The 27,353-nt window shown below is 56.9% G+C and overlaps 1 protein-coding gene across 1 annotated transcript; it reads right to left on the bottom strand.

Moving 5' to 3' along the window:
• Nucleotides 1-113: 113 nt before the first annotated feature.
• Nucleotides 114-27,218, bottom strand: RAB26 (RAB26, member RAS oncogene family). The gene is made up of 9 exons (XM_033074343.2): nt 26,989-27,218; nt 24,334-24,444; nt 5,003-5,044; nt 4,316-4,382; nt 3,980-4,032; nt 3,168-3,233; nt 2,959-3,015; nt 2,648-2,724; nt 114-2,194 (listed from the first exon to the last, which is right to left on the bottom strand). Exons 1-9 carry the CDS (start codon nt 27,205-27,207, stop codon nt 2,092-2,094), a joined length of 795 nt encoding a protein of 264 aa, XP_032930234.1. The 5' UTR covers nt 27,208-27,218; the 3' UTR covers nt 114-2,091.
• Nucleotides 27,219-27,353: the final 135 nt, after the last annotated feature.

Below are 27,353 nucleotides of genomic sequence, written 5' to 3'. Positions count from 1 at the left end.
CATCACACCCTGGTTCTGCCATGTGAATCCCGATGGTTTCAAAGCTGAGCTGAAATACTGGAATGACACAGTGCTGTGTGCTTACACAATCAAAACACCGCTGCAGCCACGGAGATTATTAAAAAATTTTATTAACAGGAATGAACCAAAAGCTGTAAACAAGAGCCAGCAGAAATGGGATGCTGCAGGTGAGGCCGAGACCTCGCACATGGCTGGGTGCGCTGAGCAATTAACTGGAATAATTAACGCTGCACTGAGCAATTCCGCGTGGTGGCAGCAAAGGCCCGTGGAAAAAAATCCCAAATGTCTGAGGAGGAGCTCTGGGGCCAGGCCAGTGTGCAGGCACTGGGGGAGAGGGGCTGAGCCTGCTCCAAGTTCAGGTCTGAACCACAGACATGGCTGGGAGGCCTCTGCTGGGAGTGTTCCAAAGGGAAACGTTTCTATTTTCCTCATTTAAAGGAGTTTTTATTGGTTTTAGACCGACACTGAGCAGTTCTCAGCTTGGTAACCCACACAGATGCCAACATGAGGGAGAGGGAAGGTAGCAACCTGACATGAGGAATCCTAATCCATTAAGAATCCTAAATTTTGCTTTTAGGGAGACTCCTTGTCACCTCGGGATGGGGCTGCTGCTCCAAGAGCAGGATGAGGAAACAGTTGTGGAGCTGCCAGGCTGGTCCTGTCCCCCACAAAACCAAATTTTGGGGTGAGGGGGTCCTGACAGGTCCCCAATCACAGAGCTGACCTGGCTGCTCCTGCAGGACTGGCAGCAGGGTTTGCCAGGAATGCAAATATTCCTGCAGGAATGGGTTTTCCACCGCTGATTTTAAAATTTAAATCAGACAATTTTGAGACTCGTCTCTCCCCTAAAATACTATTTAGGGCAAAAAACAAGTTCATTTTAAGATCCCTTTTCATCCTGTGAAGCTGTTGCTGTAGCTCCCTGAGCACTGAAGCTCTGAGCACATGGGAGCTGCAGAGCTCCCTGTGCCCATCAGAAAGGTGGTGCTGGAGCCAAAATCCCAGGAAAAAGAGGGGCAGGGCATCTGAGTCAGCAGCTGGTGCTGGCTGGAGGGCAGAGGATGAGTTTTGCTATTTCATTTGGAGAAGCCACCAAGGCTCAGCACAGTGGGCACCTGCTGATGTGTGCGTGGAGTTTTCAAAGGGAAAAATTGCCAAAGGCCAAACACTTCATCCAGATTCAAATTTGTACTGAGAAGTGCAGCTTGACAAAAAAACAGCCCAAAGCCTGACACAGACCAAAGGGGTGAGGAGGCCCTTGAAGAGAGCTGGCAGGAGTCTGCAGCCTGTAAAATCACTGCCTGCAGCTTCCCCCCAGCTCTCTGCAGTGAAAAGAAAGAGCTGCCCGAGAGAACTTTGAAGATATCAAAGCGTTGTTGCAGTCTGAAAACACCATCACACTTACAGGAAGGTATTTAGAATAAGCTGCAATACATTAGGTTTCTTCTCAAAGTACCAGAAAGGGTGGAAGGAGGAGAAGCAGAGCCTTTCCCAAAGGGATGAACATTCAGGAATCTCTGTACACAGCCAGGTGGGCAGGAGCTCACTCGGACAGCCAAGCTCTGCCTTTGCAGGGAGCAGGAGAATCCCTCACTGTGGAAGCGTGTCCCACCTCACAGGGATGGACAGACAGGAGAAAGCAACTACAGAAATTACTGCCTTCAAACACCCTTCTGCATGCCCCAGGGCTCTGCTGAATCCCAGGTACACAGGGAAAAAAAAGGGAATTCAGGACTTTTTCCTACCCAGAAAACAATGAGGACATTTTTCCTCCCAGGTGGGGAGAAGGTGTTGGTTCCCTCGTGTCACAGCCTGGCTCTCACAAAGGTGACAGCAGCCTCAGAGAGCCCAGCCTTTCCCAAACCCCCCCCTCCCACCTGTGAGCTGGGCAGGAACGCTGGCCAGGGCAGCTGGAGCCGATGGATGTGGCAAGGCTGCAGAATCCAGAGAGCTTTTCCTGCTGCTCCTGTGCCCTGGTCCCTGCTGGCCTTGGGGCAGACACAGACACGACAGACAGACAGACAGACATGCACACACTGCCCACGGCCTGAGTCTCTGTACAAACACCCGTTAGGACCTGCAGCAGCCCGAGCCTCGCACTTCCTTCTTCACGTAGTCGTGGAGCTTGAATTTGGGCTCGTTGGGCAGCTTCATGGACCTGTGCTTCAGCTCCCTGGGAAAGGGGAAAGATGCTACTCTTATGCTGCTGCTTCTGGCAGGGAGAGGATTTTGTCTGGAAGGAGCCAGAGGGGGAGTTTGGACAAGGGCATGGAGCGACAGGACAGAGGGGAATGGCTTTCTACTGACAGATGGGATGTCCAGAAGGAATTCTTCCTTGTGAGGATTGTGAGGCCCTGGCACAGGCTGCCCAGAGGAGCTGTGGCTGCCCCTGGATCTCTGGAAGTGCCCAAAGCCAGACTGCACAGGGCTTGGAGCACCCTGGGATGGTGAAGGTGTCTCTGCCCATGGCAGGGGTGACACTGGATGGGCTTTAACATCCTTTCCAACCCAAACCATCCCAGGATTCCATGATTCCAAGCTGCCTTGCCCAGCTCAGCTGATCTCAGCGTGGCCTGGACGCTGCTAAAGCTCCTCCTGATGCCAAGGCCACGGCTCTGTCACTTACTTTGCGATGGCTGTGAATGCTAACTCCACGTTGAGGCCGCTCTTGGCGCTGGTCTCCATGAAGGGCACTCCATACTCCTGTGGGATGACACAGCAGTGTCAGGAGTGGCACCAGGGTGTTCCCAGGGAGACATTTTGAGGACAAAGAAACAAAAGGTATTAGTAGAAACTTGAAGAACAGATGAGGAGAAAGGGGAGAGCATGACAAGGAAGAAAAAGCCAATTGTTCCAGGTGTATTTTGGGTCAGCCTGGTCTCCAGGTGACCATTTCCTGTGCACATCCTCAGGGACACCCTCAGGCACCTCACATACCTTGGCAAGCTTCTCTCCATCTTCCCTTTTCACCACTCTGTCCTGGGCTGAGTCCACCTGCAACAGGAATGGCCAAGAGCAGTTTGTGGTGATTGGGAATGTCACCAGCACGTACCTCCCTGTCCCCTGCCTCCCTGCCAGGCTCCCCTGCCTGTGGCTGCAGCGTGGGAGGAAGAGGAGGCTCTGGCAAAGCCCTGGGCCAGGCTCACCTTGTTTCCCAGTAACATGAGGACCACATCCTGCTGTGCATATTCGTGGATCTCTGTCAGCCAAGCCTGGAGGGACACAGCCAAAGAGAGGGGTTGGCAATGGCTCCAGGAGGAGGAGGGGAATGGGAATGATGGGGAACTGCCCCAGTGCTGGCATTGCTGCCATCCCAAGCAATGCTGGGGATGTTTCATGGATGATCCCAACAAGGGGGAACCCTGGGGTACCCTGAGCCCTGGGGGACCCACTTGTGCTGCTACCAGATCCCCATTTCCCAGGGTAACAGCAGCCTTCTGACCCCCCCTGCCCACTCCATGTGCCCAGGGGTGCTTGTAGGACTTTGACCCCAATTCCCCTCAGCTGGGATGTTCACACTGAGCCTCCTTTGAGAGGACAAGGCCGAGGGTTGGCTCTGGATGTGCCCTGTGCCGAGCACACTGCTCTCAGCAGGCACCTGAACCTGCCTCCCTGAGCCCTGGGGTGGCTTCCCTGCCCTCTAATCCAGCCTAATCCAATCAAACCTGCTCTAATTCCCAGAATTTGCTGCTTCCCACAGCAAGTTCTCTGCCAGTGCTGGGATCACACAGCGTTAATTGGCCGGAGCAGTGAATCCATCAGCCTTTATTTGCTCTGAAAGGGAAAACCTTCTCTGCCTGTCCCCTGCCTGTCCTTGCAGGTGCTGAGCACTAACCACAGCCCCTCTGCAGGTGACCACAGCTCCCAGCTGCAGCACACAGCTCCTGAAGGAACCCACAGGCACAACCCAGGAGTGAGAGGTGAGGGACAGCAGGAGGGGCCGGGGGTGCTGCCGTACCTGGATGTTGTCAAAGGATGCTTTGTTGGTGACATCGTAGAGCAGGAGCAGGGCTGTGGAGAGAGGGACAGGCTGTCAGTGCCCATGGCTCAGAGCTCCCTGCACAGCCCCTGTGGCAGGGCACAGCTGGGAACGTGAGGTGTCTGTGAGATGCAGAACACACAAAAATCCAGCACAGCAACACTGCTGGTGTTTGCAGAGCCTCCTCCATCCACGGCAGCTGCTTCCCATGGAGAGCCACTGCAGTGGCTGCTGGCTCACCCGGCCTGGAGTGGCAGCTCAGGCCCTGAGAGGTGCAGGAAGGGGGTCCCCAAGAGCAGAGGTGGCCGTGCTTACCGTGGGCATCCCGGTAGTAGGCGTGGGTGACGCTGCGGAAACGCTCCTGCCCGGCCGTGTCCCAGATCTGCAAACAGGAGCAGAGGGATCACACCTGACCAGAACCCACCCAAACTGCATGGTGCAACTCCAGGAAGACTGCCCAGCTTTTGCTCTCAGGGACATCAACAGGAAAAATGACCAGAGCAATAAATATGGAAGCAGCCTCTTCCCACTCCTCAGCGTGGGGACACGACGTGACCAAGGGCTCCCAACACAGCCATTAATCAGAAAATCCATGGAGCAGATGGATGCATGGGGACCCACTAATGTGATTTATCAGTCCTTAATGCAGCAGGAGGTTTGCAGAGTGCATGCTGCTGCCTGGGGCAGCTGTGTTACCGAGCTCTGGGCAAAGGGCTCGGAGACAGTGTCAGGGGTGAGGGGCTGGAGCAGCTCTGGCTGCAGGGGAACACAGGCTGGGATGGGATCCCTGTGGCCAGAACAGCCCCCAGCCCTGAGCAGGCTCCTGCCGAGGGGACAGAGCAGCCACAAGGGTCCATAAGGCTGTCCCAGGGCAGGAGACAAGACAGGACAGAAGTGGGGCCACATTTTGAGGGTACTCCTGCTTTGTCCTCTGAGGGGCTTTGTCCATCTCTGAACACCCAGGGCAGCAAGGGAAATGCTTCCAGGGACATGGGGACATACCTGCAGCTTCACCTTCACCCCATCCACCGTCAGCACCTTGTTCTGAAAAAGAATGGAAAGGGTGGTGAGGGGTGAGTGCAGCTGCAGAACACCAAGGGAGACACAGCCAGCCCCCATCCCAGTCAGTGTTCCCCCAAACCTCGGGCTGAACCCCTCTCCTGCTTCTTAAACTCCCTCCATTGGTCCCAGCACCTGCAGAGCCATTTTCACCATGGCCCAGCCAGAGGATCTCTCCCTGTATCAGCAGAAGTTGCATTTATTTGGGTACCTAAACCCTGGCAATGCCACACTCAGCTCAGGCTGGAGACCTCTGGCCATGAATTAATGAGCACCAGCATCCCACCTTAATGGCCTTGAAAAGACAGAGTCAGCCACTCCACATCCAGCCAGCAAATTAAAAATAACTCCTGCTCCTGCCTCTTGGATCAGTTTATTTTCTGGTTTCTCTCTCAGGTTCTTTTCCCCCATTTTGCTTGGTTTTAGGAAAGGAGGAACTGAAGAGGAGAGGGAGCAGTGTCCCTCCACACCGAGTTTTCCCCAAAGCCAGCAGGATATTTGGTGTGGAAGGATGCAGAGCTGGGAGCTGTGTGGGAGCCCCTCAGGGTGGCTGTGCCAGACTGGGAGGGCAGGAGATGTGTCCTGACCGTGACCATCCCAGCAATCTGCACCAGCCCCTCCAAACATTAAAGGAATGCAAGCCTACAGCCCAGCGGTCCCGGGGGAAGGAGCAGAGAAGAGATTAATTTGCTCACCAGATCCACAGAAATTAGCACAGTAATCAGTGGGACGTGCTGGAAACACGGCCAGGGAACAGCGCACCAGTGGGATGAGGCAGCTGGTGGCTGCTCTGCTGATAATTTAAATCCCATTTCCTCCATTTGCTCTGGAGCTGGTTTGGGATGCTCCCATCTCCCACATCACACAGCCATGGGATGGTTGAGGCTGCCATGACCTGGCTGAGCTCTGCTGGCTCAGCCCTGGCTCATCCATCCCTGGCAGTGGACACGCCACCAGCCACTCCAGTGCCACCAAACCCCCCAGGAATCCGTGCCAGGATCCATCCCACACCGCTCAGCACCACCACCCTTCAGGTGCTGGTGAGGCTCTTCATTGATAGTTCTAATGAGGGCACAGCGAGCATCTCATCTCCTGCACATCTCCACAAAGATCCAGCGAGGAGGAGAGGAGAGGGCAGGAGAGAGCCGGAGCTGAATCCTCCTTCTGCTCAGGCAGGCGCGGGGAGACGGCCGGGGTTTATAAATACCTTCAAAGGCAGCGACTGAGACGGGGGAGAGAAGTGATTCACAGCCCCGGAGCTGTAAAAATAGGCAGCCAGGGACTGGGGTGGGGGAGCTGGGAAGTACTTGGGGAAAAGCTGGGGCTGGGGTTTAGGGCTCCCTGTGTGCAGAGCTGAGCCTTTCCTAGGAAGTGACTGCTGAAGGTTTGAAGTGCCCAAACCGAGTTTTCCCACTGTCACAAAGTGCTCCCCCATCCTTGGTGCCCCTGCTGGCTCCCAGGGGAGCAGGGACAGAGCCACAGCCACAGCAAATGGTGCTGAGCTGCACCTCCTCCTTGTCCCAGAACGTGGGGGACAGTCCTGTCCCTAACCTGTGCCACAGGTGGGGCAGGGCAGCTCTGTGCTCTGCAGGAGAGCCATTCTCTGAGATCACCTTGCTCTCCAGAGCCCTGGCTCCTGTGCTGGACTCACCCTGCAGCTCATCCCACAGGCTCTGCGCTGGCACAATGTCATTCCAGACACCATTCCCAGCTGCCAACACCACCTGCCAGGGATCGTGCCAGGGATCACACCAGGGATCACACCATGGATCACACCAGGGACCGTGCCAGGATCACACCAGGGATCACACCAGGGATCACACCAGGGATCACACCAGGGATCACACCAGGGACTGTGCCAGGGATCACACCAGAGATCACACCAGGGATCACACCAGGGATCACACCAGGGACTGTGCCAGGAATCACACCAGGGATCACACCAGGAATCACACCAGGGATCACACCAGGGATCACACCAGGGATCACACCAGAGATCACACCAGGGATCACACCAGGTACCCTGCCAGGGACTGCAGGGGAAGGCAAAGGTGCTGTGTTCCACCCTCAGCCCCAGCTCTTGGCACGAAGGGACACGGACACTTGGTGTGACGGATGTGACAAGTGACAAGGACACAACGAGCATCACGTTAAAACCAGCACCAAACAGGTGCCCTCCCCCACGGCCACCTGAGCACCTCCAGCTTGGAGCAGAGCATGTGGCTGTGCCCAAGGACGTGGCCAGGTCCCCACTGTGGCTGTGCCCAAGGACGTGGCCGTGTCCCCTGTGTGGCTGTTCCCAAGGACGTGGCCATGTCCCCAGAGTGGCTGTGCTCCAAGGTGACACAACACCGTGGGTGGCAGGGAGGGAGAACACGGCCCCAGCCCTCAGATGGATCATCCAGGCCAACCTTGAAGCATCTGGTGAGCAGCCAAAAAAGCTGAAGCTCCAAAGGTGCCCCACATGCACCGACCTCCAGTGCAGGAGTTAATTAACACGGAGCCAGCAGCAACAGGAGCCAGGCTAATTACGGCTGACCTATATTTTAGGGAGGTAAATGCTTAAACCTAATTAAAGTCTGCACAGGGATCCAGGTGCTGCTGGACCAGCCTGGTGAAAAAATCGATTTTCTGAGGATTGTGTGGAACAGAGCAGGGTTCCAGGGTGAGAAGCTGCAGAAGTGCTCCTGCAGGCTGGGGACACAGGCAGAGCAAGGCAGAGCATCACTCCTGCCTGCATCCCTGCCTGCATCCCTGCCTGCATCCCAAAGGAGTTTGCCCAGAGAAGTTGTGGCAGGAGCTGGCTGGGAAAGGGCAGGGGCTGTGCCAGCAGCACACACCACTGTGGTTCAGATGAACCAGATGCCCAGGTTCCTCCATACCATGGCTAAGTGACTTTCCAGCCTCTTTTTTTTAAAGAAGATGCCTCAATTCCCTCCTGTCAGCCCTTCCAAGGCACAGCTGGGGGCTGAGCTCCTAATAAGCATCCAAAGACCAAAGACGCCGTGTGTCAATGCACTGAGATGTGAAATGTGCTGCCAGCCCTGCCGGCAAGGGGAGGGGCTGTGCTGCTCAGGGCTCCGTGCTCATCTCACCCTGTTTGTTAGAGCACAGGTAACGCTCCCAGCAGCCTCCTGCCACGGTTTGGAAACCATCCCTGCGCCTCAGCTCTGCTGCTGCCCTTCCCAATCTCAGCTTTTGTGCCCTTTTTCCTGGGGCGGTGCAAACATCATTGAAATCTCGTCTAGTGGAATGCCTGCAGTGCCTGGGGTGGACAAACACGACGCTCCAAAGTTCAATAATCTTCAGGACATCAGATAAACAAAGTTGGAACGTTGCAGATGCAGGAAAAATTAAATTACCAAGTGCAGATGGTCCTCAATTAAGAGCAGCAGCGTTATCACCCAGCGAGGCCCCGCTGGCTGCAGCCCTGGCACCATCCACAGCCACCAGTGCCCGGGAGAGCAGAAGGGAGGGAGGGGAAGGTGATGGAGCCAAACGTGCACAGACCATGCTCCCACCCAGATCCACCCCACTCTGCCCCCACAGCAGCTGCAGGATGGGCAAATGCCAGAGCCTGGATCACGGTGCCCAAAAATCCCAGCAGGAGCAGCTGGCACCTCCCCAGGTGCCTGAGCCCACAGCACTGCACTGCAGCACACCCCAGGAGCAGCATCCTCCACAAACCACCTCTCCCAGCTCTTACATGCATGAACTCATTAATTAAAGCCTTTAAAGTTAAATTGGATACATGGATCAATTTGCTTGGCAATTAACTGGACAAATGGGAAGCTGCTCGCTGGCACCCTTCAGGCTCCAGCCACAGGACCCCCACCCTGGCTCCTGTGATGGGAGTGACCACCCAAGCACTCCCCTGCATTTTACCAAGGAAAAGAAGCCCCTCAAATGTCATTATTGGGCCTTGGAGGCATCTCCTGCTGCTGAGGGGGGCAGATTGCTGTCAGAATGGGGATAAATGGCATCAGTGACTACAGATCAAAGTGAGCACAGGCGCTGGGGCAGCACAGAGTTAATTAGTGCCAGTAATGAGCTGTGGGACTGACAGAGCAGCCACCCAGAAATGTCATTAGGTTGTGGTGTCACCAGGCCAGGCCCCCCAGGAGCGAGGGACAGATTGGGTTATCCTTTATTGCAGGAGACACCCGGCAGTGCAGGACTGGCTGAAGGGAGGCTGCAGCACCCCAGCCCCGTGCCAAGGCCAGACCAGGAGCCAAATTCCCACCTGGCAAAGCCCAGGGAGCCCCTGTGAGCACAAACACTCCTGTGCCAGGCGGAAATGGGATGAGTTGTGATACAGCAGACACACAAATAACCACCACCTCCAACGGCGGCTGCAAAAATAGATCAAGGATCGATATGGAAATCTGCCCAAAACAGCAGGACACTGCATTAAATTTGCTCGTTAAAACCCTGAGGTTTTTTCCCAGACATGTGCAGGCAGGGAGCTGCTCCTGGTGGCTCAGCATCTCTGCAGGCACAGCTCCTGGCTCAGGGACATCCCAGCCCAGGCCAGGATCCAGGAGCAGCCAAGCTCCGACCTCTCCATGCTCCAAAATCCTGGTGCTCCAAATCCAAGCAGTGCCCGGCCCAGCACAGCCCAGCAGCCATCAGCAGCTCCATGGAGAGCACAGCCAGCCCTGCACCCAGCCTGGGAAAAGGCACATTCCCTGCAGCCTGATGCTGTGCTGGGACCTGGGGAAAACCTCTGGGAATGGGGAGAGCAGAGATGTGTGCTGGAGGCAGGGCTGTGCCATGTGTGGCTGGACATGGAGCTGCTCCAGCCGTGCTCTGTGGGGCTGGAGGGTGTCCCAGGCACTGGGGATCACATTCAGGGCTCCTCTTCCTCCTCCTCCTCAGCTCTGCCATCCCCAGAGACACTCATGAGCGGCACAGGGGAGACCCAGGTGGCCAAAACACCCCAGCACTGTTCCCTCTGCCTCTCCCTTCTGAGAAAAATCCATCTTCTGGGGCAGGTGATGAATTCCTCAGCAGCTCTGTGCATTTGCACTGTGCACCTAAAAATAGAAACTTCTGCCTTGGGATGTTTTCCTCCCCAGGCCTTGCACACTCCTGCCTGCAGCACGGGTGCCAAGATCCTTTCAGAGCCCACAACGTGCTCTGGCTGCTCAGCTCCTGCTCAGCTCCTTGGCAGGTCCCAGGAAATGCAGATGAACTGACAGCACACAGCCTGCTCTGCTGCCAGAGCCACCCTTGCAGGGTCACCCCACCCTGTCCCCTGTGCCACGAGAAGCCACAAGCCTGACCCTACAGAAATGCCCCCTGCTCTCCAGCTGGGCACTGCCCCTTCCCCACAGCCCCAGTAAGTGCCCCAGGGATGTCAGCAGCACCAGCCTTTGTCCAGAGCCCTGTTCACTACCTGAAATCCCAATTGACATCTCCCTGGCTGCCAGCCCTGCTGAGATAAGGGCCCAGGCTCTTGTTCCAGCAGACACACTGAAGAATTAGTGACTTATCATCCTCTAGTCACATCAGTCTGCAAATAAAAGGGTTTCCTGGCAAGAGGAGAATCCTGTCTTAGGGACAGATTAGAGGTAAAAGGATCTGCTTAGGATCATGCATTTTAAATTCAGCCCTGCTCTGCTTCTCAGCATCACCTGCAGCATTCCCAGTCCCGGGTGGGGATCGTGCTCCCTCCCAGCCTGGCTGCTCCAGGAAACCACCAAAGTCCTGGGGGGATCCCTGGAAGGGTCTTTGAGGGAGGCACAGGCAGATGGGGCTGCTTGGGCTCATCCCAGCCAGAGGGAGATGGGGCAGTGTGAGCTCTGAGATGGGCAGTGTGAGCTCTGAGATGGGGCAGTGTGAGCTCTGAGATGGGCAGTGTGAGCTCTGAGATGGGGCAGTGTGAGCTCTGAGATGGGGCAGTGTGAGCTCTGAGATGGGCAGTGTGAGCTCTGAGATGGGGCAGTGTGAGCTCTGAGATGGGCAGTGTGAGCTCTGAGATGGGCAGTGTGAGCTCTGAGATGGGGATGTGTGAGCTCTGAGATGGGGCAGTGTGAGCTCTGAGATGGGCAGTGTGAGCTCTGAGATGGGGCAGTGTGAGCTCTGAGATGGGCAGTGTGAGCTCTGAGATGGGGCAGTGTGAGCTCTGAGATGGGGATGTGTGAGCTCTGAGATGGGGCAGTGTGAGCTCTGAGATGGGGATGTGTGAGCTCTGAGATGGGGATGTGTGAGCTCTGAGATGGGGCAGTGTGAGCTCTGAGATGGGGATGTGTGAGCTCTGAGATGGGCAGTGTGAGCTCTGAGATGGGCAGTGTGAGCTCTGAGATGGGGATGTGTGAGCTCTGAGATGGGGATGAGCTCTGAGATGGGGCAGTGTGAGCTCTGAGATGGGCAGTGTGAGCTCTGAGATGGGGATGTGTGAGCTCTGAGATGGGGATGAGCTCTGAGATGGGCAGTGTGAGCTCTGAGATGGGGATGTGTGAGCTCTGAGATGGGCAGTGTGAGCTCTGAGATGGGGCAGTGTGAGCTCTGAGATGGGGCAGTGTGAGCTCTGAGATGGGCAGTGTGAGCTCTGAGATGGGCAGTGTGAGCTCTGAGATGGGGCAGTGTGAGCTCTGAGATGGGGCAGTGTGAGCTCTGAGATGGGCAGTGTGAGCTCTGAGATGGGCAGTGTGAGCTCTGAGATGGGGCAGTGTGAGCTCTGAGATGGGGATGTGTGAGCTCTGAGATGGGGCAGTGTGAGCTCTGAGATGGGGCAGTGTGAGCTCTGAGATGGGGCAGTGTGAGCTCTGAGATGGGGATGTGTGAGCTCTGAGATGGGGCAGTGTGAGCTCTGAGATGGGGATGTGTGAGCTCTGAGATGGGCAGTGTGAGCTCTGAGATGGGCAGTGTGAGCTCTGAGATGGGGATGTGTGAGCTCTGAGATGGGGATGTGTGAGCTCTGAGATGGGCAGTGTGAGCTCTGAGATGGGGATGTGTGAGCTCTGAGATGGGCAGTGTGAGCTCTGAGATGGGGATGTGTGAGCTCTGAGATGGGCAGTGTGAGCTCTGAGATGGGGATGTGTGAGCTCTGAGATGGGGATGAGCTCTGAGATGGGGCAGTGTGAGCTCTGAGATGGGGCAGTGTGAGCTCTGAGATGGGGCAGTGTGAGCTCTGAGATGGGCAGTGTGAGCTCTGAGATGGGGCAGTGTGAGCTCTGAGATGGGGATGTGTGAGCTCTGAGATGGGGATGTGTGAGCTCTGAGATGGGGATGTGTGAGCTCTGAGATGGGGATGTGTGAGCTCTGAGATGAGCAGTGTGAGCTCTGAGATTGGGATGAGCCTGAGCCCCAGTCCCACAGGCAGCCAGGAAAACCCACCCTCAACATTCCTCAACCTCCCTGGAGACCAGAGGCACCAAAACCCACCAGCCAGCAGGGAAGTGCAGCCCATCCCTGCAGCTCCAACACGGGATGGGATCCTCCCCAGCACAGCTCCCCCACCACCCTGGGCTGCATCCCTCACCCCTTCCATCTCCTTTCCCCCTACTCTATAAAGGAAGGGATGTTTTTAAAAATATCCCTGCTTACTTCTAAACCAGGAAGTCTTGGAAACAAAGAGGGCAGAGATGGCTCACGCAGATCTGTGCCAATACTGGGAATAACTAACGTGGTGCTCAACGTATTTATCTTCATTTTCCTCATCAAGGCCGTGCCACGCTGCAGAGCTGAGCAGGGATCTCCACGGAGCATTTATTGCTCTATCATTTCTCATCTGCAGCAAACACGGCCCTGTCAGTGCCACAGAGATGAAAAATGGCTCATCAGGTCCACTTAGACAGGGAATCGTTTATCTGGGGACAAATAAAGCCTAGCAGCACTTCTCTGACCTTAAAGGTCTTTTTTCCAGCCTGAACAATTCTAGGATTTGCCTCAGTGGTTGCAGCCAGCCCTGGGCTGAAAACTTGCCTGAAGTTTCTGAGAAGACTTTACAATCCAATTAAAAAAAAAAAAATCAGGGCTGAACATCCAGCAGCAAACATTCTGTCAGCACCCAGCAGTAACACAGCAGTGTCTGCAGACAGCACAGCAAACAGCATTATTAAAGAGCACTTCTCATCCCTGAGGAAAATGAAATCCCCAAAGACCTGACAAAGGAATCTGCAGCTTTTTATCCCGAACCCTCCCATCCTTCACCCACACCCAAGGCAGCTCCCAAAAACTGCTGTGCAGCAAACCTGAGCCCGGATTCTTCGAAGGATTCAAGGGAAGGAGAGTGACTGAACAGCTCAGATGAGAATTTCTGGTGGCTGTACGAGCCCAGCCAGCCCCCAGGACTGGCACCCATCAGGTCCCAGAGCTCCCTGGTACCACAGCCCATTCCTGTCCCCCAGCAGGGACAGCCAGGGCTGGAACACAGCAGGTCCTGTCCCCCTCTGCAGGGCAGGACCCTCCTCAGCCCTGTGGCTGCTCCCCAAAGCCCAGCAGAGCTTTCTGAGGTTTCTTCTCACCAACCACAGTGGTTCCATTCTGCCACCATGGTCCCTGGTGCAAGAACAATGCTGAAATCCCCCTGGGACAGAGCTGGGGACACAGGGGCTGAGCTCCCTGCCCCATCACTCTCTGCAGGGCTGGGGGGGCCACTCAGGTGCACCCCAGGTGTGCCAAGGCAGAAGGCACAGCACAGGAGCATCCCCAGCACAGGAGCATCCCCAGCACAGGAGCATCCCCAGCTCAGGCACTGTGCACTCAGAGCTTTGATCTTTGCAAAGCTTTTCCTTCTCCCTGGCAGCAGGCCCAGCTCTCCCATTTTCTGCTCTACTAGAGCAGGCTCTTCCCCAGGTTTGGGCACCACTGAGAGCCCCAGGAGATGCAGAGGGGCTGAGGAACTGCAGCATGCTCATCACTGATGCTTCCACCCCAAAATCACCCCATCAGTCAAACCAGTTTGGCCAATTCAGCTCCACCGTTTGCTCTCCCCATGTGGGGCTCTGGAGCAGAGCTGAAAACCAGGAATGTGCTGGGAAATCACCCCAGAGAGGCAAAACACCCCAGATCCTTCCCTGTGGGTGCTGGAGGTCTGGGCAGCTCCTGGGAAGCTGTTCCATGACCTTGCCAACCCTTTTACAAACAAAACTGAACCAAACCCCACACACCATCCCCTTGATTTTTTTTTTTTTTTAATTTTATTTTATTTATTTTTTTATTGCACGTTTGGGAAGCCCAACCTCAGCCAAGAACTCCATCTGGAGTAGCCAGGTCCTCAGGAAAGGATTTCCAGCTCTGCACTGGGCTGTGGGGCTGATCCCTGGAGACTCAGCCCTCCCAGAGCTGCTCCTGCTGCTCTCCCCCAGCTCTTGGGAACAGTCTGACCTCACGTGTGTATTATTCAGGAGGGAAAAACACATCACATCTGCCAGGCATTAACGCTTGCTTGGGAACAAAGTTATTTTCGGCATTGTTGAGCACTTCTGCCATTAATTCATGCACATTGATAAGTGCAGCTGATGAATGGGTTGAAGGAAGGGCTGAGCCACAGAGCCACTCACTGAGCCCAGCCTTGCCAGAGGCCACCTGGATGTGTCACCCCGATGTAAAGGGGTCTGGGGGACAGCCCCACAAAGCAGGACCCCCTCTCCAAGCTGAACAGGGGGCAGGGGGACACCACAGGTGAGGGACACCCAGAACTCAGGGCTCACATCCCCACCAGCCTGGCACAGCTGCCCAGCACCGCTGAAAAATCCGGGCTCAGCTCTAAAATCTGCCACCAGGAGCACCAACAATCCCCCAGCTCCTCCTCAACAGGGCGATGCAGAGCCCAGGGGTCACAGCTCAGCTGCTTCCCCACAGCTCCCAGAGCTCAGTGTGCTCAACACCAGGGGAAAAAGATGAAGCAGTGAAAGTCTGAACATCTGGCTGCATGAGCTGCAGGAATAAAGAGTCTGGAGTGACCCTGCACTGCCCAGGGCACTGTGGATGGATGTTCATCCAGGGACTGCTCCCTCCAAATGAGATCCCCAGACAGGGTCTGCACCTCGACCCCCCAGCAGAGAGGCTGGGCTGAGTTATTCATCCACACATGCAGCTGTGTTTTTCTTAATCATCAGCTCCAAGGAAGCAGCAAGGCACGGAGGCACCGGTGGGACCAGCTGCTGCTGAGTGGCACGAGAAGCAAATCCTGCCAAATTTCTGCCAAATTCAGCATCCAGCACAGGGCAAGGTCCTCACCAGTGGGGTCTGCACTGCCCAGACAGGCTGGGGCTGCCCAGGTGCCTTCAGCAGCCTCCTGCACTTGGCTTTGGGGGGAAAAAAAGCTCATGGACAGGGATCTTTAACAGGGATCATGAGCTGGGAGTTGTTCCAAGGTTGGGAACACAGGACCCACAGGGATGTGCCAGGCACTGGGGCCGGTCCAGCTCAGTGCTGGTGAGGAGGAGCAGCAGCTCTGGCGTGGGGCAGGACCCCCAGCTCCTCCTCAGCTGGCACACAGCACAGCCAGGGCTGGTGGCCGTGGCACACAGCACAGCCAGGGCTGGTGGCCAGGGCACACAGCACAGCCAGGGCTGGTGGCCGTGGCACATATCCCAGCCAGGGCTGGTGGCCGTGGCACACAGCCCAGCCAGGGCTGGTGGCCGTGGCACACATCACACCAGAGCTGGTGGCCGTGGTGCACATCCCAACCAGGGCTGGTGGCCGTGGCACACAGCACAGCCAGGGCTGGTGGCCGTGGCACACAGCACAGCCAGGGCTGGTGGCCGTGGCACACAGCACAGCCAGGATTGGTGGCCGTGGCACACAGCACAGCCAGGGCTGGTGGCCGTGGTACACAGCACAGCCAGGGCTGGTGGCCATGGCACACAGCACATCCCAGCCAGGGCTGGTGGCCATGGCACACATCCCAGACAGGGCTGGTGGCCGTGGCACACAGCACAGCCAGGGCTGGTGGCCGTGGCACACAGCACAGCCAGGGCTGGTGGCCGTGGCACACAGCACAGCCAGGGCTGGTGGCCATGGCACACAGCACAGACAGGGCTGGTGGCCGTGGCACACAGCACAGCCAGGGCTGGTGGCCGTGGCGCACAGCACAGCCAGGGCTGGTGGCCGTGGCACACAGCACAGCCAGGGCTGGTGGCCATGGCACACAGCACAGACAGGGCTGGTGGCCCTGGTGCAGAGGCTCTCCCCAGAACAGCGTTAATGCCACGGAGCCTTGGCTGGGATCGTTGCCGTGGTGATGCTGCGCAGGCAAAGCTGGAAAAGCCAAAGCCTCCATTTCCCCAGTGTGTCACTGAGCCTGGGAACATCGAGGCTTGGCACGCAGGAGGAAGAAGTCCTGAGACACAGGCAGGTGGCACAAGGGCTGCCGAGGTGGGTGCTGTGGTTTTGTGGCATCTGACCCAAGCACGGCTCCCACCACTCTGCTCCCTTCCATAAATCAAACAGAAACTCCCCACACAAAATGGAACAAAATGCTCACACCAGGGCCACTCACATCCTCAGAGATGTGCCCCTAGAAGGTGCCCCCTCCTGCCTGCTGGGGTGGAACTGACTCAGCCCTGCCACACCAACATCTTCAGGAGCATCACTGGGACCCCCAAAGCACCCCTGAAACTCCTCCTCACCCTGGGACAGCCACAGCCCAGGGCAAAGGCCATCACCCTCTAAAGCTGAAGCACCACCAGCTCCCAACTCACATTAGCTATGATCAGGGAAAAACACTTTTTCCCAGTGGAGGCATAATGATGAATTATTTGCTGTTGCTTCCGAGAGATTCACCAATGCCTCAGGGCAATGACTCGGTGCTGAGCCAGGATTAAAAACACTGTATATCCCTGCTAGATAAACAAAGCTGTGTGAGCTCCAGGGCTCTGCTGGGATCCTGAGCCAGGGCAGCTCCAGCACCCTGGGATGGAGCCAGGAGCCACATGAACAGTGCCCACCGTGCCAACAACAAAATATTTTCCTTCCAAAGGCTCTGCAGGTAAAGCCCTGAATCCCTCAATCCCCTTTGCCATAGGAACAGTGTGTGCCCCACCAAGGACAGGGACACCACAGCCCAAACACAGCTCTCACCTGCCTGGATGGTGGTGGTTTTTCCCATTTTTTTCCCACTTTTTCCCCAGTTTTTCCCCAAGCAGGATGAGCAGCTGGTGCTCACTCAGTGCCACCATCACAGGGTCCAGCAGAGCCCCAGGGATGGGACTGGCCCCATGGCTCAGGCTCTTTGGGGAAAGGGGAAAAGGGAAAGGAGTGTTCCAGGGAAGAACAACACACAGGGAGCAGCTGGTGAGCTCAGCCAGAGTCAGCTCCTGTGCTGCAGCACAGCCAAACCCGGCACTGGCACCTCAGCCTTCCCCACAGAGATCAACATCCACCCCAGGAATAACCCAAAGCCTGCTGGGAGCAATCATTAATTAACAAAACGAGGCAATGGCTCAGCAGAGAGGCAATGAGGGCTCAGGGGACCACAGGAGCTCAGCAGGGCAGGGCCATGGGGCAGGGATGGCCCCAAATCCCATCCTGGGGGCAGTGGGGGGGTTAGAGACCCCCAAAACCCACCTGCCCCACCTTTCCTGAGTGCCCTCCCTCTGCTTTCAAAGAACAACCCAGTTCTGCACAGCTGAGTTCAATATTTTATCACAAATAAAAGATGAAAGTGAAATTAAGCCAAATGTATTCCATTAAATATTGAAACCATTTAGACTTACTCTGGCCCCATTTAAATGTTTTACTGGCTGTAAAACGCTCCCTCCCAGGTCCTGGCACCGGGAGCGGATCCAGCCCGGCTCAGATCCATGGCAGTGGATGCTCCAGTGCCCAAATTGGCCTCTCCAGAGCCAATTTTCCACCTGGCAGCAGGCAGAGAGGAGTCAGCACAGCAGAACCGTGTGCCCACAGCCTTCCCCAGCTCCTGCTCACCCTGCTCCTGCCCAGGGATCCTGCTGAGCTGGGCAGGGATCTGACCCACACCCTGTGGATCAGTGGGAATTGCATTTCCCAGCTGAGTTTCCCAGGGTTCCCATCCCCTGTAGGGGTTTTGGGCTCCCACACAGGGATCTGACCCACAGCCTGTGGATCAGTGGGAATTGCATTTCCCAGCTGAGTCTCCCATGGTTCCCGTCCCCTGTAGGGGCTTTGGGCTCCCACACAGCTCTGACCAGAGGCAGATTATGCTGAGCACCTTCACAACCTCCCTCCTTCCACCAGCAGCTCCCAAGTTTGTGTTTTCCTTGCCTGTGTCCTGGCACTGCAGCTCCTGAGCAGCCCTGAGTTAATTAAATCATTATTCCAAGCACCCCAGGCCAGGACAGAGCCCTGGGGACACCAGCTGCCAACAGGAGCCCCAGCAGGGCTGCAGGAGCCTGGAGACACCAGTGCCCTTCCAGAAGCATCTCACAAACCCCACATCCATCATGTCAGCTGGAATGGACACAAAATCCCACATCCAAGCTATGCTGGGTGGGATTTCTGACACCAAGGAGGTGGAGAAGGCACCTTCCCACCATCCTGCAGAGAGGATTAAGCTGGGAAAGAGTTTTCCTAACCAGGCTCTGAGGCTGGCTGCCACTCCAGCTGCTCAAGCACTTCTTTGCTTTAAAGACATTCATCTTCTTCCTGTGCCCTCCCCGAGGCAGGAGTGGATTCTCTTGTCCACTGGGATCACCGCCTGCACACGGGGGTTTGCATTTCCCTGCACAACTGGGGGTTTTTATCTCCCAAAAGCAAGAGGCAAAGGAGGATGAATAAGAGCCCGGGAGCTGCGAGGAGCGGGCACCGCTCACAGCATCTCTTGGCAACTGAGCCCTGCATGCAAATGACAGGCACCACTGCAAAGCTCTGAGTGTCCCTCTGCAAGGGAGGGAGCAGCCAGGCTAGAAAAGCAGGGCTTGCCATGGGAAATGGGTATTCACTGCTCTGAGCCCATCCTGGGAGCAGGGAACGGGCACTGGCAGCAGCTGAGCCCTCGGAGCAGCACAAGGGGCACAATCCAGCACTGAGCAGTGCTGCCCTCCCTGGGCAAGGCTGCCAGGATCTGCCTGCCCGTGCTGGATTTGGCCCCTACAGCATGGTGTGCATACCCTGGGGTCAGGCAGGAGGGGTGGGAGCATCTCAGGAACCATCAGAGACTCCTGGAATGGTTTGGGCTGGAAGGGATCTCAAAGATCATCCAGGTCCAACCCCCTGTCAAGGACAGGGACACCTTCCTCTAGACCAGGTTGCTCCAAATCCCACAAGGACAATCCAACTTGTCCTTGAACACTTGCAGGGATGGAAATCTGCTCTGGGCAAATTGAGCCCAGCTCTCCACGCAGTGAGAAATGCAAAAATGTGAAATCAGCTACTGGCTGCTATTAAAATTCATCCAGCAATGGGAGCTGCAGAATAAACTGATTTTCAGACAAAGAGCTGCTGGAAACACACAGAAACACAGAATGGTTTGGGGTGGAAGGGACCTGAGAGGTCACCCAGTTCCAAGCATTTGCCATGGGCATCCTCAAGGTGGGAGCTCAGGCATCCCCTGCCTGCTCCTGCCCCACCCTCCCCATCCTGCTGGCACCTCTGTTGCCATGCACGGTCTCATGAAGGGGAATTTGGTCCAAGCAGCTTGCACCAAACAAGATGTTTCTTCCAGGAAAAGGCCACTTTCCTCCAGAGCTCCAGCCCTGTGGACTGACCTAAAATCACCCCCCTGCAGCAAACCCCATCCTGACCCCACACAGCAAAGGAGAAACAACACTCTGCTCAGTGCCCAAGTTCCTTCTCCCCAACATCCAGGGCTAATTTTACACAGAAAGATGCTGAAATTAATTTATTTCCGTTTCTTTCTTCTGGCCTTAGCAGCTCCCCTCCCACTTTTTCCAGATTGATCCATCAGAAAATGAGCCCTGCTAATGCTCCGTGCCAACCGCTGAGATAAAAGCCAGCCCTCGGCTTCCAGGAGGCTCCAGGTCGCTCCAGCCCTTCCCAGAGAGGCACCAGGAAAAGCTGTGAGGGCAGGGATTGGGGCTGGGATGAGGGCAGGGATTGGGGCTGTGAGGGCAGGGATTGGGGCTGGGATGAGGGCAGGGATTGGGGCTGGGATGTGGGCAGGGATTGGGGCTGGGATTGGGGCTGGGATGAGGGCAGAGATTGGGACTGTGAGGGCAGGGATTGGGCCTGGGATGAAGGCTGGGGTGGGAGCACCTGCTGGGGACCAGAGCATCACCCAGGGCAGGGATGTGGGCAGGGATTGGGGCTGGGATTAGGGCAGGGATTGGGGCTGGGATGTGGGCTGGGATGGGAGCACCTGCTGGGGACCAGAGCATCACCCAGGGCAGGGATGTGGGTGCCCACTGGGGACCAGCAGATGCTCAGGGCACCCAGAGCCCTCTCCCAGCACAGCCAGGAGCAGCCTGGGTGAATCCAACCTCTGCACACCCTGCAGGGCTGGAGTAAAGGTTCCCATCCTCCTGCAAAGCTCAGCTCGCTGCAGGAGCTGGGAGCAGCCCATGGAAGGAACACACACAATAAAAAATAAAAAATAAGCAAAGATACAACAAATCTCCCATGTAAAAAAAACACATTACACAGCGCTGCTTGCACCCCTGAGCACAGGGCTGGGTGTAATCAGGAGTCCTTAGGGCTCAGGGCCACGGTGGCAGCTTTTATCTACAGCACGTCCCAGATAAAGCCCAGCACAGGCAAGGCTGGAGCACAGCCCGAGCCTCCCGAGGGGCTGGGGAGCAGCTGAGCCCCCTCACAGTGCTGGCAACCTGTGGACATCAAAGCAGAGCCTTCAAAGGAAATATCCCCTGTGCCCACTGCCTCCCTGGAAGCCTGGAGCTGTGCCCAGGCACTGGGGCTGCTCCCTCCTGCTCCTCCTCTCACAGCAGCACCTGAGCTCCAGGATGATGCTTTGCTCCTGTCCTTGGGGCAGCAACAAGGAGTGACACCCCTGGGAGCACAGCAAGAGCTCTGAACCCACCAGAAAGTTCCATCCCCCTGATGAACACAGGAACCATCACCCCTGCTAATGCAAAGAAGCTCATTAGCACCTGTTCCCAGGGAGAAAAGGCTCATCCTTAATTTTTTTTCTTTTATGTTCTTCTCCTTTCAGGTCCAATTAGCACAAAAATCTTCCCTTGCCCAGCGCTGCACAGCTCGGGGGTGTGAGGACCCGGGTGTCGCTGGGGACAGGGACACTGGGGCTCTCCTGTCCCTTTGCTTTGGTGACACCTCCCTCCCTCCCATCACTCGTCTGTCGCGACAGGACACAAGTCCTGAGCCGGCTGCACAGCTTCAATTTCTGTCGAGGTTTCTGCAGCCAAAATTACAAGAAGAGGCAGCTCCTGAGAAAATCGGGATTCACACCCCTGAGCTCTACACCTGCTCTTTTCCAGGAGCCCCTTCCCCCTGGATCCCGAATGTACAAAGCCAGGAAAGCACACCCAGCCTGCCCAGAGCTGCTCTGCCCTCACCAGTGTGGATCTGCAGGGACAAAACCCCCAAGCACAGGCACCTGCCAGCATCCCCCAGACAAAACCCCGTGCCATGGCTTGGCACAGCTCAGGGAGGGCAATAATTAAGTTTGTCCCCACCCTGGGGACAGCAGCTCGGGAGCTCAGAGGTTTCTGCTCTGCCTGGGAGCTGGAGCCTCACCCAGGGCTCTGCCTGGATAGACAGAGGGGGCTCAGCCAGCTCTGCAACAAACCCTCAGCTCAGGGACACCCTGGCCCAGTCCCAGCTGGACTGGGAAGACTGGAATCATCCCCAGAAGCTAAAGATGCTCCCCCAGCAAACCAAATTTCCCCGGGATGGAACACTGAGGACTCAGCACCTCCAAAGCTCAAAGACAACAGGTGCCATTTTGATGCCTTTTTTAAATATTACAATAGTCTTTATTTCCCCAGCATCAATGGTTTGTTTTCCAAACACATTCAGATCAACATCCCTCTTTGTTTAAGAGATGATAATAAACAAACACGTCGCGGGAGGTTCTCCCTTACATAAAACAGTAGGAGGGAACAAACCTCAGGGGCCATTAGGAATAGTAATGCCAGATTAATTTTAAATGGATTTCTATTCATTTACATTCGCCCCAGCCTATGTAATCCATTAGCCATAGCTTTGGGTGCATCTGATGGTTTGACATCCTCGAAAATGAGCAATGGATCCTGGGGAGGAGGAGGCTGGGCTGGCGTGGGGGCTGCCCCAAGGCGGCTCCATCCCATTCCAGAGCGCCTGCAGGGAGCAGAAGGCATCAGGAAGAGTGGAGATGGTCCCCAGGACAGTGCCAGGAGCTGGACAGCTCTGTCCCCGTGGTTCCCTGAGCCAGGACAGGGCACAGGGACCCGGCAGGTCCCAAACAAGGTCGTGCGTGCACAGGAGCGCAGCTGCCACCCGCGCCGGCCTTGGGGAGCTCCCTGCAGGCTCTGCTGCCAGCCAGGCTCAGAGTCTGCCACCAACCCTGCCAAAACCCCGCAGAGCCCCCCAGAACAACCCCCCTGTGCTCGCTCAGCACCTCTCACAGCGGGCCAAGAGAACAGCAAACCCCAGAGACACCTTCCCACCGCCGCCACCTCGCCAGCAGCCTTCAGCCAAACCCCGTGCTGTGGAGAGCAGGAGCTGTGATACGACAGTTCCATGATTAAAAAGACACAAATTAAAACCAGCAGAAGCCTCAGTGTTGCCACCCCAGAGCATCATCTGCATCTGCGGCGCCCACGGCGAGAGGGGCGATTACCAAACAGGATTATCCTGCTGGGAACGCAGAGGCACATCAAAAAACTATTTCCATGTCCCCCCAAAATTATGAATGCCTTACAAGGATGATAATAATGAGTTTTAGGGCAAACACATGATCTCCCCCACTGTATAATCTGCCCATTTCGGAGACATGTAGCTCTAGCAGCTCTATTAGAGAAGTAAATTAACCCTAATTTGATTGCTTCTCAGGAGCAGTCATTTCAGCACTCTAATCAATAAGTCACAGAGTTTTATGGCTGCCCTCTGTATCAATCACTGCAATCAGTAATAAAACGCTTTTATGTGAAGAACACCTGAAACACTCTGTAATTACCTTTGTATAAAATTACAGACCTGAATTTACCCATTTCACCTGCAGCAGCCCCCAGCCTCGCTGGGCACGGAGCTTCCCTCCCTTCCTTGGGGCTTTCTGAGCTGCCCTTCACCCCCTCCCAGTGTCACTGCACCAGCGAGTCATCACCCACACCCCAGCCAAGCAGCAGGCTACGAGAGACACTCATCTCCCAGAAATCCTCCAAGAAAAGCGAAGATCTGAGCTCCTGCTGGGGAAAGGGCGTTGGGAAGAGGCAACGCTGCTGTGTGGCACCACCAGCAGCTCTTCACAGCACCCAAACGGAGCCAAATCATCAGGGCAGGGAGAGAGGCTGCCCAGACATGCTGGGAGGTGACAAACTCACACTCTGCAGGGAGCAGGTGGCAGGGGGACTGGGGAGGGACAGGGAGCAGCTGGTCCCAGTGCCACAGAGCCAGCCCAGGCTCGGCTGCTGCTTTGGTGGCAAAACTGCCCTGCAGAGCTGCTGTGCAGGCTTTGGTGCCTGTAAAGTCACCACTGCTGCTGCTCTGCTGTCCCACCCACGGCTGGGGATCCCTGATGGACCACAGAGAGCCCAGGCAGCCCCTCCAGCAAGGGACTGACAGGGAAACAGCCAAGAAAAGGTTACAAGGGCTCCAGCTGGTACTCAGATGTTCCTGCCTGGCACAGGATGCTCTGGGCACGCTGGGGCACTGCAGGGCATGAGTGATGCCCTTTCTGCCCCCAGCCCAGCTGTTATTCCCTGTGTGGAGCAGGTTCCCACTGTCCTCACTGGGGCTGCACAGCTCTGACCGCTGTCCCTGTGACTCTCCTGGCATTGGGGTGCTCCAGTTCCTCCCAGCCAAACTGAGACCTCAGAGATCCCTTGGTACATCCCACAGCCCCACAGCAGCACCCCAAAGCTGTTCTCAGGACATTCTTCCAGGGCATTCTGCTTTATATCAGTTTTGAAAAGAAATATATGAAGAAAAAAAAATTAAAAACTCTTCAAAACACTGAAACTGCCTGAAGGAAATGTTTTCATGGGTAGATGTCAGGCCTCAGTTGTTACAGGAATTATCCCCAGGACCCTGAGCAGGGGACAAACTCCCCATCCCTGCACAAAGCCAGAACAAAGACGCTGCTGCTGTCACACCCCGCGCACCCCGGCTGGAGCTGCCGCGGCTGGCGAGGTTTAAATCCTGGGAGCAATGCTCAGTTACTGCTCTGCACCATCCATCAGTCCCCTGCCACAGCCCCAGGCCCAGGCACTCACCCTGAAGTCGATTCCCACCGTGGAGATGAAGCTGCCGGCGAGGAAGGCGCCGTCCTTGAAGCGCACGAGCAGGCAGGTCTTACCGACCCCCGAGTCTCCCACCAGCATCACCTGCAGGGACACACGGAGGGAGGGAGGGAGGGGTGTCAGCTCCAGGTTTGGGAAGGCAGCCCCAGTGCAGACATTACCCCACCCCATCCCAGCAGATGCTGGAGATCCAAGAGAAACATCATCGACTCAGGGCAGGGTGGGGGAGATTCACAATGGGATTATTCCCCACCCTGCACCATGTCCCCAAACTGGAGACACCTTCCCCTGTGAAAGGCACTTCACAGCTCCTTCCTGGGGGCACAAAGCCCCTGCAAACCAAGAGGTGCTGTCAGGGTGACACGAGCTGCCCAGGGCACCCACAGAACACCCCACCATGTGTGGGGCTTTCTGGGAGGGTGACCCTGCCCTGGGGAGACTTCAGAGGGTCCCCAAGCCATGAGAGGCAGCTCCAGGGGTGCACTCTGCCCTTGCCTTCAGCAGGATTCACACATGCCATGAGAGGCAGCTCCAGGGGTGCACTCTGCCCTCACCTTCAGCAAAACCCACACACACCCATGGCCACCCTGCCACTCCTCCAGGGATGCCAAGGGAGCAGCTCCCGGTGCCTCCTGCCTCAGTTTCCCCTCCCTGGGCACCCACAGGGCAGGCAGCTCCTTGCCACAAAGCAGCCACGGCAGAGCTGAGGCAGCTCCCAAACGCAGCTCCCCAAAATCTCTGCCCACACCAACAGCCCTGCTGCCCCCCAGGGCACCCACCCTGCTCCCCTCGGCGGGATGACAGCGGGAAATCCGGGAGCAGGGAGCCGGGCTGTGCCAGCTCCTTGCACACCTGCCGTGCCAGGTTCCCTCTGTCCCACGGCTCTGCCATCAGCCTTCCACGAGCCATTAACCCGGGACAGGATCTAAATGGCTTTACAGCAGCGACTGCCCTGGGTCACACCGAACCCTCCCCAGGAGCTGCCAGAAGTGGCAAATGCCACCAGCCCTGTGCAGCCCAGCCCTGGCTGCAGGTGCAGCTCGTTCTGGCACTGCCAAGGAGGGCAGGATGTGCCCACGGTGCCCCACACCTCCAGCAGAGCCCACAGTGGTGCCCCACAGGTGCCCCAGGCACCAAGCCCTGGCACAGTGGGGTGAGAGCAGCCACAACCCACGGCAGTATCGGTGTGAAGCCAAGGGAAGGGGGGAAAAGTCATTTTAGTACAAAATATTGATTTTTTAAAAAATTCCAGACATCTTTTTGGAATGGGTGACCCTCAACAGCAGCTTCTCCTTGTTCAGCACCAGCAAAGCCTCACCCTGGCACGCAGAGTGCCCAGAACCAGGACCCAGCCTGTGCCCAGGACTTGGCCACAGCATCAGGCAGAGACCATGAGCCTCAGGAGAGGGGAAGGGAAGGAGAAAGTTTAATAAACCAGGTTTTTACTGGATACAAATCAATTCCTGCCTGCCACTGTTCAAAATCAGCCAGACCATTAGCTGATGTTTTTTCTACCCGGTGCATTGGGGCTTAACCAAGACCAATCTGGCTCAGCCTGGTGCCATGGGGACGATCCCTCAGGGAAAGCCCCAGGCAGAGGTGAGCTCCAGGAGCCGAGGACCAGTGCAAACACAGAGGTGGCTCCATTTTAGGCAAGCTGTTGAACCATTAACGCAGCTGTATCAGGACCTACCGAAGCAACCGAGCGCATTTCTGGAACGTCCCTCTCCAAGCCCACATCCCAAACCTCAACACCTCCCACCTCACATCCCAAACCTCAACACCACGACGGCCGCAAGCACCGAGCTCTCATCGCCACACACCGAGCTGGGACACAGCAAATCCGCGCTCTCCAGGCTCAATCCCCCCGGCTCGGTACCGAGATCCGCGCACAAACACACGGGGGTTTCACCGAGTCGTGGCCTCAGCCGAAATCATTAAATGAGCCCCAAAATCGCGATGTGAGCCCTAAAATCATCAAACGAACTCCAACCGGGCTTGCATCGGCTCGCATGATGAAGTGGGGAGGAAGCAAATATATTTGCTCCGTGACTCGCTCGCCGGGGTCTGAAGCAGCAGGAGAAGCCATCGGAGCCCGAGAGGTTGGGGACACCTGGGCAGCAGCCGGAGCGCACCCGATGTCCCTCGAGGGCTGCCATCACCCTGCTCACAGCCCCGCTTTTCCGTAGGATCCGGGAGGTCACAGCAACTCCCCGGAGCAGCCTTCGGCCGTCACTTGCACAAGTCCCGCAGCAGCAGCTCCGCTACCGGGGGCTCTGCGGGAGCAGCCCCCGCCGAGCGAGAGACCCCGAGCGGGCGGCTGCGGAGCGGCGGGATGCCGGGGCTCGGAGAGAGGGATGCAGGGATGGAGGGATGGAGGGATGCAGGGATAAGGGATGCGGGATGCAGGGATGCGGGATGCAGGGATGCGGGATGCACGGATAAGGGATGCAAGGATACGGGATGCACGGATGAAGGGATGCAAGGATAAGGGATGCAGGGATAAGGGATGCAGGGATGCCCGCCCGGTCCTGGCCCCCTGGAACTTCGGGCACGCAACCCCCGCCCCCGCACCCTCCTAACCCCGCACTCCCGCATCCCTCCCCTCTGCCCACCCCGGTCCCGCACCTTGAAGGCGAGATCGTAGAACTCCCCGCTGCTGCTCAGCGAGGGCCGCCCGGCCGCCGCCGCGCCGCCGTTGCGGGGCAGCTCGGGAGCGGCGGCGGCAGCGGCTGAGCTGCCCCGGGGGGCGTTGGCGGCTCGGCCGGTGCCCTGTGCGGCGGGAGGCAGCGCGGCCGAGGGCGCGGCACCGCCGCCCTTGCTGCGAGCCGCCTTCTTGCGCGACATCCCGGGGCCGGCGCCGCGGCCGCGCCGGGGCTGGGGGGGCGCGGGAGCCGCCGCCGCCGCCCCGCACGGCCCCGCCCCTCCCGCCCCTCGGCCAATGGGAGAGCGCTGAGGGCGGGATGGGGGCGTGGTTTGGAAGATGGCCCCGC

The sequence above is a fragment of the Catharus ustulatus genome, chromosome 16 (assembly GCF_009819885.2).
Source record: "Catharus ustulatus isolate bCatUst1 chromosome 16, bCatUst1.pri.v2, whole genome shotgun sequence".
In the NCBI taxonomy this organism is placed as follows: Eukaryota; Metazoa; Chordata; class Aves; order Passeriformes; family Turdidae; genus Catharus; species Catharus ustulatus.
The sequence above is the reverse complement of the archived record's forward strand: the minus strand, read 5'-3'. Positions and strand labels throughout refer to the sequence as shown.

What these genes read in the sequence shown, in the direction of transcription:
- RAB26 (XM_033074343.2), bottom strand. Translation starts at nt 27,207, where the DNA reads ATGTCGCGCAAGAAGGCGGCTCGCAGCAAGGGCGGCGGTGCCGCGCCC. An exon ending in TCTACGATCTCGCCTTCAAG is followed by an intron (nt 24,445 to 26,988) that starts GTGCGGGACCGG and finishes GTGTCCCTGCAG; the next exon opens with GTGATGCTGGTGGGAGACTC. An exon ending in TCATGTTACTGGGAAACAAG is followed by an intron (nt 3,016 to 3,167) that starts GTGAGCCTGGCC and finishes TTCCTGTTGCAG; the next exon opens with GTGGACTCAGCCCAGGACAG.